At 44.9% G+C, this 15,737-nt stretch overlaps 1 protein-coding gene across 1 annotated transcript; it reads right to left on the bottom strand.

The window, feature by feature from the left end:
- Positions 1-3,393: 3,393 nt before the first annotated feature.
- On the bottom strand, positions 3,394-9,500 carry rwdd3 (RWD domain containing 3). Its single transcript, XM_070886023.1, has 4 exons — positions 9,365-9,500; positions 6,959-7,443; positions 3,826-3,941; positions 3,394-3,719 (listed from the first exon to the last, which is right to left on the bottom strand). The coding sequence occupies exons 1-4, from the start codon at positions 9,435-9,437 to the stop codon at positions 3,614-3,616; spliced, it is 780 nt and encodes a 259-aa protein (XP_070742124.1). The 5' UTR covers positions 9,438-9,500; the 3' UTR covers positions 3,394-3,613.
- Positions 9,501-15,737: the final 6,237 nt, after the last annotated feature.

The raw sequence follows: 15,737 nt of genomic DNA, 5'->3' as shown, positions 1-15,737 counted from the left end.
ACAGCAACTTCACGCCGTTCCATGTTTTTCAATACCGAGTCTCTCGTATAGTATAGCTTCTGGAGGAACAGGGCAACTCGGACAGCAACTTCCTGATTCTGCATCTCACTGCATTTGCCAGAAGTTGCTGTCTATTAATCTTTAATAACGGTGCCTCGCCGTCAATGAGCACTGATAGTCTCACATTATTTTTACCACAAAATCTGAGCCAATAACATCTGCAAACAATGGGCAAAGTCACGTGATCAAAACCCCAGGAATGCATTCAACCAGAGTTGGCAACTCTAATCGTGCATCAGCAGGAATCTGTCAGAGAAAGTGGCAGAAGAAGAAAGTTATATCGCCACGTGGTATAAAAACAGTTTTGAATCTCTTCAAATTACTTGAAAGCAAGTTTCAAAATAAATTTCTACATATAAAGTTTTATATTAGCAACTGAATATCTAGCTGAAACAGCTAGCCAGCCATACAGTGACATGTTCCTTAATTTCCTAATGTTTGAAAGCTTCTCTTGTAAACACAAAAAAAGGCTTTATCACCACCTATTGCATCTGACAGTTTTACATTCCCTTCCATTCTGCAAAGTAAGAGTGCTCCTATGTTGTGCAGTCAGTCCTCAACTAAATAGCTCTGCTGAGAACTAGGGAATTAGTAATGGGGAACATGGAGATGGCAGAAACTCTGAACAAATATTTTGTATCAGTCTTTATGGTAGAGAACACTAACAATATTCCGACAGTGGATAGTCAAGCGGCTATAGGAGGGGAGGAACTTAACACAATCACAATCACTAAGGAGGTGGTACTCAGTAAGATAATGGGACTAAAGGCAGATAAATCCCCTGGACCTGATGGCTTGCATCCTTAAGAGAAGTAGCGGCAGGGATTGTGGATGCATTGGCTGTAATTTACTAAAATTCCTTTGATTCTGGGGAGGTCCCGGCAGATTGGAAAACTGCAAATGTAACGCCCCTATTTAAAAAAGGAGGCAGACAAAAAGCAGGAAACTATAGACCAGTTAGCCTAACATTTGTGGTTGGGAAAATGTTGGAGTCCATTATTAAGAAAGCAGTAGCAGGACATTTGGAAAAGCAAAATTCGGTTAGGCAGAGTCAACATGGATTTATGAAGGGAAAGTCATGTTTGACAAATTTGCTGGAGTTCTTTGAGGATGTAACGGACAGGGTGGATAAAGGGGAACCAGTGGATATGGTGAATTTGGAGTTCCAGAAGGCATTTGACAAGGTGCCACATAAAAGGTTACTGCACAAGATAAAAGTTCACGGGGTTGGGAGTAATATATTAGCATGGATAAAGATTTGGCTAACTAATGAGGAGGACACAAAAAATCTGCAATAGGACATAGACAAGCTAAGTGAGTGGGCAAAAATTTGGCAGATGGAGTATAATGTCAGAAAGTGTGAGGTCATGCACTTTGGCAGAAAAAATCAAAGAGCAAGTTATTATTTAAATGGAGAAAGATTGCAAAGTGCCGCAGTACAGCGGGACCTGGGGGTACTTGTGCATAAAACACAAAAGGATATTTTGCAGGTACAGCAAGTGATCAGGAAGGCCAATGGTATCTTGACCTTTATTGCAAAGGGGATGGAGTATAAAAGCTATAGAAGGTATTGGTGAGGCTATACCTGGAATACTGCATGCAGTTTTGGTTTCCATATTTACGAAAGGAAATACTTGCTTTGGAGGCAGTTCAGAGAAGGTTCACGAGGTTGATTCTGGGGATGAGGGGCTTGACTTATAAGGAAAGGTTGAGTAGGTTGGGCCTCTACTCATTGGAATTCAGAAGAATGAAAAGTGATCTTATCGAAACATGTAAGATTATGAGGGGGCTTGACAAGATGGATGCAGAGAGGATGTTTCCACTGATGGGGGAGACTAGAACTAGAGGGCATGTTCTTAGAATAAGGGGCCGCCCATTTAAAATAGAGATGAGGAGAAATGAGAGTTGTAAATCTGTGGAATTCGCTGCCTCAGAGAGCTGTGGAAGCTGGGATATTGAATAAATTTAAGACAGAAATAGACAGTTTCTTAAACGATAAGGGGATAAGGGGTTATGGGGAGTGGGCAGGGTAGTGGAGCTGAGTCCATGATCAGATCAGCCATGATCTTATTGAATGGCAGAGCAGGCACGAGGGGCCGTATGGCCTACTCCTGTTCCTATTTCTTATGTTCTTATGTAACTAGACAGATCCACTCAGTAAGCCAAGTGAGTTCAAAATGTAATTCAAGGTGTGATTTATATTTCTTTACTGCTGCCTTTACTTTCTTCTGCGCAATGCGTCGCTTTCTCATCAGAGTGACATGACAGCCAAGTGGTCTATTCCAATACTGATGAACACAAAATATTAGCATCCAAGCGTTTGAGAGAGGAGCCTAGGTTGACTCACCTGCCCATCTTTCCCCTCTGTCCCATAATGGGACACTGGCCCACAGCACCAGTAGGCCACCTCAACACTTCAGTGTGCTGCAACTAGAGGCTATCATTTTTCTTGAGGCCCAGAGCCAGCCAGCCTCTGTATAGGTCAGAGGAGGGTGAGGCAGTGTGAAAGCATCAGTGGGAAACCCTTGTATAGAAACCAATCAAACTAAGAGAGAACACTTGTGAAGTTTTGACCTCTGTCTTATGTGCACAGCACACTTCTCTTGTGCCACTTTGCTGTAGGTGCATTTCCAGCAGCAACACAGATTGAATTAATTTTCACTCACTAACTTTAGAATACTGTAATAAAAAAACTGGGATGGATCAAACTTTTTGCACAATTGTCAAGTGCACTGCAGCAGAGATCCCTTGGCTGTGCAGGTACAATTTAATAACTGGCTGGACAGAAGTCACAGAAAGCCAGGCCTGCTTTTATCAGCTTAAGACTTTTAAAATACAGAAAAATACACTTTTTTAATCATTTAAACATTTAAAATCCTGTTAAATAAGGTACATTTATTTTTAAACCCTTTAAAATATGTAAATTTATTTTTCAAAAAATCAAATTTTTGTTTTCAGTAATTAAATTCCATTTTGATTCATTTGAAATATGCAATGTTGTTTCATTCATTTATTTTCCGTGTTTGTGTGTTTTTGGAACCAGAACCACCATAAGTATGAATGGGAATACCCCTACTCTGATAGGCCCACGTGATCCCAGGGATGTGTACGAAGCCCATACACTCCTGGCCTTCGTGTAGATGCCCAGGGACCACGAGTTTCCGAACTTCCAGGACCAGTAGGTACTTTCGTAGAAATTTGTGTGGTCGGAGGCATACATTCACCACAATTTCTGGGCCATTATATCTATTTCCAATAATTCAAGATGAAAAATTAAATATTTTGTAAATATCAATTCAATGTACATTACAGATCAGCTTATACCAAAAAGCATACATTTAAATCCACTCATTTTATTAACAGATTCAAACAAAAATGTATTCAACAGATTTCTTAATATATCTTGCAAAGTTTTACAAGTTTCATGCATTTGAATGGTCTTCAAACATTACTGAAATATTGGCTAAACCAGGTGAAACAAAGTCATGCTAGTTTCCCCAGTCACAGCATTGTGATTTTATACTCTTCTATCAAGCCAGGCTGCAGGAATCTTTTAAAATCTTACAAACTTGTCATACAAGTCAGACAGGCCCAGAGCTTCAAATTCTTGATGCAACTCACGTCCTGATGTAAACTCTTTCACAGCAAAGCTTGTAAGCCTAAACAGGAAATACATTTTATTAAATCAATACTTCTCACCCAATATTCAGAATGTAAAATGAATCTACTCAGACGTGCTCGAAGGTGATGTCTATTGATGCTTACCGTTGCTGCCCTGCTTGAAGTTTTTCTTCACAGAGAACACTTATCATCTTTTCTTTGCATCTCTTTCCACTGGCGTCCACATCCACCTTAGAGGTTTTCTGGACAACTAGATAATCCTTCCATTTGAAGAACAAAAGAAAACGCAAATTAAATTTACAATGCAGATAGTACTTGAGCAATTTAATTTTAAAAGCAGCTTGATTGTGGTGCATTTTCTCAACTCTTGGCCTTCAGATCATTAACTGAAAGGCAGTTTTTAAGGAACTTTGTGTAACGATCTAACACTCTATCGATCTCCATAGCTTGTGCTCATCTCTAGCAGTTACACAGCCACGAAATTCAAAAATATTTAGGCAGAAATAAAATGTAACTCTCCCAATAATTCAGCAGGTTTACACAGTGCGTAGGCCGACCTTACAGAGCAGGAAAGTCTGGTTTGATCCCTGGTCTGTACTGAAATGATCTCCGCTGGAGGCGCAAGGGCAAAAAGTGATTTCAGCGGCCTTGATTAGAGGGAATGGCCCAGGCTTGCTGCTCCTCAGCATTATTGAGTGGGCTTTCTCAAAGAGCCTACATGTGTATTTGGGCTCAGCTCCTTAGCTGAACATGACGCACGCATAAATCATGGACCCTTGTCAAGGTACCAAAGTGAGTCTTTTTTTATTAGTTCACGGGATGTGGGCATCGCTGGCAAGGGAGAGTGTGCCAGGATTTTGACCCAGCGACGATAAAGGAATGGCGATATATTTCCAAGTCAGGATGGTATGTGACTTGGAGGGGAACGTGGAGGTGATGGTGTCCTCATGCGCCTGTTGCCCTTGTCCTTCTAGGTGGTAGAGGTCGCGAGTTTGGAAGGTACTTTCGAAGAAGCCTTGGCATGTCTCTGCAGTGCATCTTGTAGATGGTACACACTGCAGCCATGGTATATTGGTGATTGAGGGAGTGAATGTTTAAGATGGTGGATGGGGTGCCAATCAAGGGGCTGCTTTGTCCTGGATGGTGTCGAGCTTCTTGAGTGTTATTGGAGCTGCACTCATCCAGGTAAGTGGAGAATATTTCATCACACTCCTCATTTGTGCCTTGTAGATGGTGAAAAGGCTTTGGGGAGTCAAGAGGTGAGACATTCGCTACAGAATACCCAGCCTCTGACCTGCTCTTGTAGCCAGTGTTTATGTGGCTGGTCCAGTTAAGTTTCTGGTCAATGGCGACCCCCCAGGATGTTGATGGTGGGAGATGATAATGCCGTTGAATGTCAAGTGGTTAGACTCTCGCTTGTTGGAGATAGTCATTGCCTGGCACTTGTGTGGCACGAATGTTACTAGTCACTTATCAGCCCAAGCCTGAATATCATCCAGGTCTTGCTGCATGCAGGCATGGACTGCTTCATTATCTGAGGAGTTGCGAATGGCACTGAACACGGTGCAGTCATCAGTGAACATCCCCACTGCTGACCTTATGATGGAGGGAAGGTCATTGATGAAGCAGCTGAAGATGGTTGGCCCTAGGACACTGCCCAGAGGAACTCCTGCAGCGATGTCCTGGGGCTGTGATGACTGACCTCCAACCACCACAACCATCTTCCTTTGTATTAGATATGACTCCAGCCAGTGGAGTTTTCCCCCTGATTCCCACTGACTTCAGTTTTACTAGGGTTCCTTGATGCCACACTTGGTCAAATGCTGCCTTTATGTCAAGGGCAGTCACTCTCACCTCACCTACAGAATTCAGCTCTTTTATCCATGTTTCCACCAAGGCTGGAATGAGGTCTGGAACCAAGTTCTTCTGGCGGAACCCAAATTGGCCATCAGTGAGCAGATTATTGGTGAGCAACTGCCACTTGATAGCACTGTCGATGACATCTTCCATCACTTTGCTGATGATTGAGAGTAGACTGATGGTGCGGTGATTGGTCGGATTGGATTTGTCCTGCTTACCTGGGCAGTTTTCCACAGTGTCGGATAGATGCCAGTGTTGTAGCTGTACTGGAACAGCTTGGCTAGAGGCACGGCTAGTGCTGGAGCATAAGTCTTCAGCACGACAGTCAGGATGTTGCCGGGCCCATAGCCTTTGCTGTATCCAGTGCGCTCAGCCATTTCTTGATATCACGTGGAGTGAATCGAATTGGCTGAAGACTGGCTTCTGTGATGGCGGGGACCTCAGGAGGAGGCCAATATGGATCATCCACTCAGCACTTCTGGCTGAAGATGGTTGTAAACATTTCAGCCTTGTCTTTTGCACTCATGTGCCGGGCTCCGCCATCATTGAGGATGAGGATATTCATGGAGCCTCCTCCTCCCGTTAGCTGTTTAATGGTCCACCACCATTCACAACTGAATGTGGCAGGACTGCAGAGCTTTAATCTGATACATTGGTTGTGGGATCGCTTAGCTCTGTCTCTAGCATGCTGTTTTTTAGCATGCATGTAGTCTTGTGTTGCAGCTTCCCCAGGTTGGCACCTCATTTTTAGGAATGTCTGGTGCTGCTCCTGCTATGCCAATCTACCTGGCTTGATGGTAATGGTAAAGTAAGGAATATGCTGGGCCATGAGGTTACAGATTGTGATGGAATACGGTTCTGCTGCTGCTGATGGACCACAGCATCTCATGGATACCCAGTTTTGAGCTGCGAGATCTATTCTGAATCTGTCCCATTTAACACGGTGGTAGCACCACACAACATGATGGATGGTGTCCTCAGTGTGAAGACGGGACTTCGTCTCAACAATGACTGTGCGATGGTCACTACTACCAATGCTGTCATGGACAGATGCATCTGCGACAGGTAGATTGGTGAGGACGACGTCAGGTAGGTTTTTCCCTCGTGTTGGTTCTCTCACCACCTGCCGCAGGCCCAGTCTGGCAGCTATGTCCTTCAGGACTCGGCCAGCTCGGTCAGTAGTGGTGCTACCGAGCCACTTTTGATGATGGACATTGAAGTCCCCCACCCAGAGTACATTCTTATGCCCACTAAACCATACTGCAGCAAGGAATCAACACCTGCCAGGGAGGGGGGGGGGGAAGAGAGAGAAAATGAGCAAGAAAAACAGAAACAAAACATAATTAACCAAAATAAAACAGCATGTTAAATTAGCAGCAAAGTAAAGTCACATCTCTGAAAGTGAGGTGGTAAGCACCTTGATATCTTTCCTCTCCCCTTGTAAAAGAATTAATATGAGTTTGCCCATGAACATCAACCTTCCTGCGAGTCTTAGGTCAGAAGTCCACTGTTCTATGCTCTTGATGTACTTTGCTTTGGCTCTCATGTGATCTAAATGCAGAAGTACTATCCACACGCCATCGCCTGCACTGCTTTGCTGCTGCGAATTGTCACATTGGTCGGCCTTAACCACCATCAGTCGGTCCGTGCCATTCTTAATGTTCTGCTGGAGCCATATCATCAACTCATAAACCATCGGCTGGGCAGGAAGAGACTCTGCATATCGCAGCAAGCTTTGTTTCAAATCAGAACGCTGCTTGCGGGTAAGCTGATCTGAGCAGATGGAGATATCCGGAGGGCACGATGGATAGTCAGGGGATAACTGAAATGTAACTTTTAACTGGATTTTCTTTGAGTGATGTTCACAGATGTTACGGATTTGGAAAGTAATTCCCTCGGATTCTGTAACACACCAGATAAATTCAATATTGCAAAGTTAGAATTGGGTTCTGAAACCTTTCCACAAAAGCATAAAAGTGGTTTCACAGACAGGTGAACAATGAGCTGTCGCCTGCTCTGCAAGATCTGGCAGTATAGCCATTGTCTCCGTTGTAATTTGCTGCAGGATCCCGAGCAGTTTTCTCATGAGTACATAATCACGCGTGCCATGACAAAACACCATAAAGACAACGCAAAAATAAAGGCTACTTTTTAAAAATTTGTACAATTTTCAGCACATCCTTAAACCAGACAAACACACTCATTCAGATCACTGAAAGCGACAGGCGCTACACAGAGTCAATCCCAGATATCAGAGCTCTAAGGCAACCTGATAATTGAACGCTCGAAGCCCAGGCAATGCCGTTATATTTGTGCTTGTATTACTTATTTGCTGGTATGACCCATTTTAATTTTACAGACCTGGAAAACTCAGAGTTGCTCCCACATTGGTGGATACATCCTAAATCAGCACAAGATCTGTTAGTACCACCAACTTGAGATGTGTGCAAATTAATGGGAATATAAGATAAAAAGCAAACTTGCATTTATGTAGCCTCTTTCCCGACTTTAGGATGTCCCAAAACTGCTTCACAGTCAAGGAAGTACACTTTAAGTGCAGTCACTATTGCAATGTAGGCAAATGCGGCAGTCAAGCACACAGCAAGGTTCCACAAACAGAATGTGATAAGTCACCTCATAATCTGTTGCTAGTGATGTTGGTTGAAGGATAAATGTTGGGCAAGATACCAGGAAAATTCCCCTGCTCTTCTCCAAATAGTGTTATGGCATCTTATACATCCACTTGAGAGAGCATTCATCTGCTCAGTTTAACATCTTAACAGACAGCACCTCCATCAGTGCAGCACTCCCACAGTATTACACTGAAGCACCAGCCTCAATTTTGTGCTCCAGTCTTGTGGGCGTGACTTGACCTCACGACCTACTAACTCAGAGGTGAGAGTGCTACCACTGAGCCAAGGCTGACACTAATGGATTTAAACTTTATACCTCCAGCCAGAAGGTTACATCAAGGTAAAAGTGTTTGATGAATAGCTGCACATGGGAAGGCAAGCCCAAGTGTAGTCTGCAGGTGAAGCGGGGTTAAAGGGCACACCAGGGCCAGAGATGGGTGTTCTGAGGTAGGGAAATGTACGTTCTTTCTTTCTGTTTTCTTGGTTTAGGAATGTGGCCTGTGGGTTTGCATTGAGGTAGCAATCCTGCTGATAACAAAATGCAGCTCCTGTCATCTCCCTGATGCTGAAAAGCTCGGTGTGTGGTTTAATTCAGATGAGATATAAACCGAGGTCCCATCTGCTCTCTCAGGTGGAAGCAATAGATCCATCGTTCCCTCTAAGCTCTGCCCGTCCTGCGCAGGCCGGGACCGGCTTTTTCAAAGCGCGAAACTGTGAATGGGCTGCATAGCCCCTTAAAGGGGCCGCGCACCCCAAAAAATAATTCGGGGGAGTTTTGAATGGCACTATTTGGAAGAAGAGCAGGGTAGTTATCCCCGGTGTCCTGGCCAATATTTATCCCTCAATCAACATCACTAAAACAGATTATCTGGTCATTATCACATTGCTGTTTGTGGGAACTGGCAAAATTAGCTGTTGTTTCCTGCATTACAACAACAAACTAGTTCATTGGCTGTAAAGCACTTTGGAACTTCCTGGTGTTATAAATCGTCTTTTTTTAAGCTTCACACAGCTGATAATGTCCCAAACCTCATTAAGACACCTGGACCCCAGCGCCTCTTTAATCATCTCCCGCTGTGGCTCTGAGCTGCATCAATTGCAGCTTTAACCCCGGGGGGGGACACAGCCCCTTGGGCTTTAACCCCGGGGGGAGCCCCCTTGGGCTGTAACCCCGAGCCGCCGCTCTTCACCTGACTGAGCGAGGAGCTGGAAGTCTCCGCTGTAAATGGCTCGGAGCGCCGCCACTTCCTCCTGAGCGGCCATGGAGCGGAGCCGGCCGGGCGGTTGCAGCAAGTTCCGGGGGCGGAGGCTTCCTCCGCCTTCCCCCGCCCCGGCCTCCAGTCACTGGCAGGCGGGGGAGCCGCCCCTGGAGCAGCTGCTCACAGTGTCACTGGCAGAGGGAGGCTGTTGCTTTACAACTGGAATTTACAACACGAAGCTTAAAAAAAAAACGAGCAACATTTACAACCAAAATTGTTTTATCTTTGAAATTGTGGGAAATGCATGAAGATTGTAACAACTCCAGGGGACCTGGCATAACTGACCCTTCCATGTCCTCTTACACTGAAAATTATAATGTTGCAGCAAACCGGTTCGCACTCACAGTGCTCAGGTTGAGCATAAGAATTAGGAGCAGGATTGGGTCATATGGCCCTTCGAGCCCGCTCCGCCATTGTCGGAGGTGGCGTCCTTCGGGTGGAAATAAAAGATCCCATGGCACTATTTCGAAGAAGAGCAGGGGAGTTATCCCCAGTGTCTTGGCCAATATATCCCTCAATCAACATCACTAAAAAACAGATTATCTGGAAATTATCACGTTGCTGTTTGTGGGAGCTTGCTGTGCACAAATTGGCTGCTGCATTTCCCACATTACAACAGTGACTACACTTCAAAACAGTACTTCATTGGCTGTAAAAGTGCTTTGAGACGTCCGGTGGTCATGAAAGGTGCAGCATAAATGCAAGACTTCTTTCAATAAGATCATGGCTGATCTTCAACCTCGTCTCCACTTTCCTGCTGGATCTCCATATGCCTTGATTCCCCCAGAGTCCAAAGATCTATCTATCTCAGCCTTGAATATACTCAACGACTCAACATCCACAGCCCTTTGGGGTAGAGAATTCCAAAGATTGCATGAGTTATGATTCCAATGTGGTATCAACCCTGGTTCAAACTTTGCTACAGTGAATTCAAGTGGGATAATCCTACTCACACCCTCAAAACATTTATCCACTCCAGGTTCATGGGTGAAAACACAGCTCTCTCCTGGACAGGAGAATTTCAATTGGACCCAGATAGTATAAAACAGTCTTCTGCTTGGCTGTAACTGAGAATGCAGCTGGAACATAAGAACATAAGAAATAGGAGCAGGAATAGGCCATTTGGCCCCTCGAGCCTTGGATCTGGACTGGACGGGTCGGAGGCTGAACAATTTCCTGCTTGTTCTGTAGATTAGCTCCACTCCAGTGGGGAGCTTGTTAAGCATTGCAGCAAGGAAGATTGAGAAGGGCATTGATGCAATGACACAGCCTTGCTTGACCCCGGTCTGCACTTGTATTGGGTCTGTGATGGATCTGTTGGTAAAATCACGTCTTGCATGTCATAGTGAAGCAGGCAGAGGATGGTGACAAATTTTTGAGGACAGCCAAATTTGAGAAGGAATCTCCATAATCCCTCGGAGTCGAAGGTCTTTGTGAGGTCAAAGAAAGCCATGTACAGAGGTTGATCCTGGTCCCTACATTTTTCTTGGATTTGTTGCACGGTGAAGATGGGGCTGAAATTCAGCCTCCCAAAAAGGTCCCTTACTGCCGAAAGGCGACATCCAAGCGGCGGAGTCGAGTGGCCGCCGATTTGGAGTTTCAATGGCCGGCGCCAGCGAAGTTCATCTCGGAGATTTTTCCAGCAGTCTCCACTTCCGCCACACTGCTGCCAACCCCTCCTAAGTGCATCATCAAAGAGTGCACCACCGATCTCCCACACCTCAATCGATATTCAGCACAAAAAATCTTCGGACTGCCGAGCGGTGCCCCCCGACAGCTTTTTCAGTGCGTGGGACATGGCTGAGCGGCAACCATTCAAAGGGGCGGGCCCACTGCTATGGCCGCCATTTTTTTTTTGCCGGCTGACTTCCAGATCGGCCGGACAATTAAGCCCCCTTGGGTGCCAGGCTGCTGGGGCACGGCCAAAACCCTCCCTGGTGGCCCAGTGGGACCTAACTAAAATCTTCGCAGAGCTCTGAAGGGGAGAGACGTGGTGATGCACATGCGTTATGACGCCATCACCGCTCCGTTGATGAATGACAGTGGCGGTGACTCCGTCCCGCCTCCACTTCCACTCTTGTGGTCGACCTGCTGCTTACCGCCCACTTCTGCCCCCATTATGACCGACTTCCGGTCTGCCTGAAAAAAAATGACAGTGTTGAATTTCGCAAAAGAGGCCATCTCATCCGCAACGGCGGGAAAAAAAACACTTCAAGAGCGGTAGGTGCGACCCGTTTTGGGCGGACCTGAATTTCTTCCCCCCATGTCCGTTGTGCCCCTTAGTGGGCGGAATCCGCATCGTGACTCTGGGAGGAGCTCTTCAGCCACAGGGAGGAGACGATTGAGGAAGATTCTTACAATGATTTTTCCTGCGGCAGACAGCAGGGAAATTCCTCTGCAGTTACCGCAGTCGGACTTGTCCCCTTTCTTGAAGATGGCCACGATTACGGCATCTCTGAGATCCCCTGGCATGCTCTCCTCCTTCCAGACCAGAGAGATGAGGTCATGGATGCACGCTAAGAGTACTTCTCTGCAATGCTTTAATACTTCGGCAGGGATTCCATCTGCTTCTGAGGCCTTGTAGTTTTTCAGTTGTCGGATGGCCTTTTCAACCTCATGTCGGGCTGGGATTGTGCCGAGGTGGTGACGGGTGGCATGCTGTGGGTTGCAGTCAAGGACACTCACGTCAAAGACACAGTCTTGGTTGAGAAGATCCTCAAAGTGCCCCTTCCAGCGGGCACTGACTGCCTCTCTGTCCTTGATGAGCACCTCTCTGTTCTTGGCTCTCAATGGAATAGGACCTTGGGTGCTTGGGCCGTCGGTGGACTTGACTGCATTAAAAAGTCTACGCACATCGTGATTGTCAGCTAGATGTTGGATCTCCTGCACTTTTTTGACCTGCCATTTGTTCTTTAGGTCACGAGTTTTTCGTTGGATCTCGGCCTTCAGTTGTCTGTAGGTCCGCTTTCTTTCACTCGAGTTGTGAAGTTGTTTCCAATTCAGAAATGCCTCGCGTTTGCGATTTATTAGATCCTGGATCTCCTGGTCATTCTCATCGAACCAGTCTTGATGTTTTCTGGTAGATTAACCATGAGTCTCTTCACAGGTGCTAATTATGATTTTGACTTCAATGTAGGGGATATAATTAAGAAGTTTGCAGATGATACAAAAATGTAGCTCTATGGTTGACAGTGAGGAAGAAAGCTGTAGACTGCAGGAAGATATCAATGGATTGGTCAGGTGGGCAGAAAAGTGGCAAATGGAATTCAATCCGGAGAAGTGTGGGGTAATGCATTTGGGGAGGGCTAACAAGGCAAAGGAGTACATAATAAATGGTAGGATATTGAGAGGTGTCGAGCAACAGAGGGACCTTGGAGTGCATATCCACAGATCCCTGAAGGAGCAGGCCAGGTAGATAAGGTGGTTAAGAAAGCATATAGAATACTTGCCTTTATTAGCCGAGGCATAGGATACAAGAGCAGGGAGGTTTGGTTGAACTGTATAAAACATTAGTTAGGCCACAGCTGGAGTACTACGTACGGTTCTGGTCACCACATAACAGGAAAGATGTGATTGCACTAGAGAGGGTACAGAGGAGATTTACAAGGATGTTGCTAGGACTGGAGAAATTTTGCTATGAGGAAAGATTGGATAGGCAGGGGTTGTTTTCTTTGGAACAGAGGAGGGGAGATTTAATTGAGTTGTATAAAATTATGAGGGCCTAAATAGATTGGATAGGAAGGAATGATTTCCTTTAGCAGAGGGGTCAACAACCAGGAGGCGTAGATTTAAAGTACAGGTAATTTGTAGGAGGACTAGAGGGGAGTTGAGAAGAATTTTTTCCATCCAGAGGGTGGTGGGGATCTGGAATTCACTGCCTGAAAGGGTGGTAGAGGCAGAAACACTCATCGCATTTAAAACGTACTTAAACATGCACTTGAAGTACCATAACCTACAGGGCTATGGACCAGGAGCTGGAAGGTAGGATTAGGCTAAATAGCTCTTTCTTGGCCGGCGCAGACACAATGGATTGAATGGCCTCCTTCTGTGCTATTAATCTTTACGATTCTAGAGAAAATATAATGCACAAAAAAACTTAGTGGAGGGGAAGAAGCATTTCGAAAGAAGAGTATTTTAAAATGGTTGTGAGGATTTAAAAAACATATCAAATGTTATTAAAACATGCTTACGCCTGGAAAACCAAAGTCCCTGGAACTGAATACTCAGATATAAAAACATCAGTCCTTGGGTCTTGCAGAAAACATTAAATTAAAAATAATTACGTAAAATGGAAAGCAGACCTGAAATACACATCCACTTGATAATGTTATCGTGACTATGCTTGAAAATGGCACCCCAGGAAAATCCATGACAGCCAGAGATGGTAAAAAAGATTTGTGAATCTCATATAATTTTTTTACAAACTTGGCAGGTCCGTACCGAGCTCAACATAAAACTATCAAATGTATATAAAAATTCCCAACCATGCCTTTGAGCAGCATGCAGTGTGTGAAGGATCCATTTCACAATACTGAAGGCATTGAGGGAACAAAAACATATTTTCGAAAGATAAAGGCAAGGATATTAAACTCTTCATTCTATTCTCAAAGGTACAGTTGGATTTTACGTTGCTTATATGAAAACCATTCTGACTTGTAGAATTACAGAGATCACATACAAAATGACTTTACAACACATGATCATCCCTATAAATAAACTGCAGAATCTGGGAAGAGGAAACGTTTTTAATAATGGAGTGATGAAAGAAAAAAATATATATTAAACAAGAAGACAGTTAACTACCTGCTTGTAAGTGAGAATCTTCAACGGTGATAAATTGACTAAATTTCCTGAAAGAGCTATTAAAACACACAAGATCTGATGCCTAAAAAAAAAGTTAATGAAAGCCACTGCAGCAGACAAGATAAAGCTGGGAAAGACGCAGTCCCCTAAATCACATGCATGAGCTCCTGCTACTAAACTATCTAAACATTATCATTACATAATAAATCGGAGCAGGAGTAGGCCATTCGGCCCCTCGAGTCTGCTCCGCCATTGAATAAGATCATGGCTGATCTTCTACCTCAACACCACTTTCTTGCACTATCCCCATATCCCTCGATTCCCTTAATATCCAAAAATCTATCAATCTCTGTCTTGAATATACTCAACGACTGAGCTTCCACAGCCCTCTAGGGTGGAGAATTCCAAAGATTCACCACCTTCTGAATGAAGAAATTTCTCCTCATTTCAGTCCTTAATGGCCGCCCCTTATTCTGAGACTGTGACCCGTGGTTCTGGACTCCCCAGCCAGGGGAAACATCCTCCCTGCATCTTCCCTGTCTAGCCCTGTAAGAATTTTGTATATTTCAATGACATCACCTCTCATTCTTCTAAAGTCTAGAGAATATAGGCCTGGTGACACTGGTGCATAAAAAAATTATTTAAAAATTCATGTACAGAATATGATTTTATGTAATTGGTAAATTGCATAAGCTACATGCAAGCAGAAATCAGGAGTTTGTTTTGTTTTGTTCATCCGGAAATGAACAACACTTGAAAAGCTGCATTTTATAGCCCTCCCCTAGTTACCCTGAGACAATGTGGTGAGAGTTCTCCTTAAACCACTGCAGTTCTTGTGTTATGTTCAGAATAAATCCACAGGACTGTATTGCAAGCTCAAACTGTTGTGACCTTGGTCTCTTTATTCACACACCAGAGTGGGGAAGCAGCATGGTGAATCACCTTTTACACCTGCTTGCCCCAGGGTGCACAGGTGTGCCCCCTAGTGGCAAGTCTGACATTTTGGTGAGGTTTACATACCATAACATCACTCCCCCCCAAAGTCTTATGTGCAAGTTATTTGCAAGTTGAGGCAATCTGGCAGCCCACGTCCTCGGGTCGATCTCCTGGGTTGAAGTCCTGATGTGGTGGGTTCATCCTCGTGGTTGACGGCGAGGTCGATTGTGTTAGTGGGTCGCTAGGGGCCAGGTCCTTTCACAGTGGTTTCTGGTTATCTGTAGTTCGCAGTTTGGTCTGGTCCAAATGCTTTACCTGTTAGCCCAGTACACGGTTTCACAATCAAACGCTCCGTTTTCATCACATACACTCCATTCTCCCCCTTGGCTAATACAGTGCTAGCGACCCAACTGCGGCCCTGAACATGGTCTACATCACTTATTCTGATGTCACGTGGAGGGGCCGTACAATCATGGTGTATTCTCTGCTGATGGCGTACGGAGGACTCGGTTCTGAGTGATACTGTCTGGTGACTGCGTAGCACCCAGAATAGGCGGGTCTATAG

The sequence above is a fragment of the Pristiophorus japonicus genome, chromosome 8 (genome assembly GCF_044704955.1).
Source record: "Pristiophorus japonicus isolate sPriJap1 chromosome 8, sPriJap1.hap1, whole genome shotgun sequence".
Lineage (NCBI taxonomy): Eukaryota > Metazoa > Chordata > Chondrichthyes > Pristiophoridae > Pristiophorus > Pristiophorus japonicus.
The sequence above is the reverse complement of the archived record's forward strand: the minus strand, read 5'-3'. Positions and strand labels throughout refer to the sequence as shown.

Coding starts and splice junctions, on each gene's coding strand:
- rwdd3 (XM_070886023.1), bottom strand. CDS start 9,437: ATGGCCGCTCAGGAGGAAGTGGCGGCGCTCCGAGCCATTTACAGCGGA. Junction 3,942..6,958: donor GGGAGAGGAAAGATATCAAG/GTGCTTACCACC, acceptor TTCAAATGGAAG/GATTATCTAGTTGTCCAGAA. Junction 3,720..3,825: donor CTTCAAGCAGGGCAGCAACG/GTAAGCATCAAT, acceptor TTTCCTGTTTAG/GCTTACAAGCTTTGCTGTGA.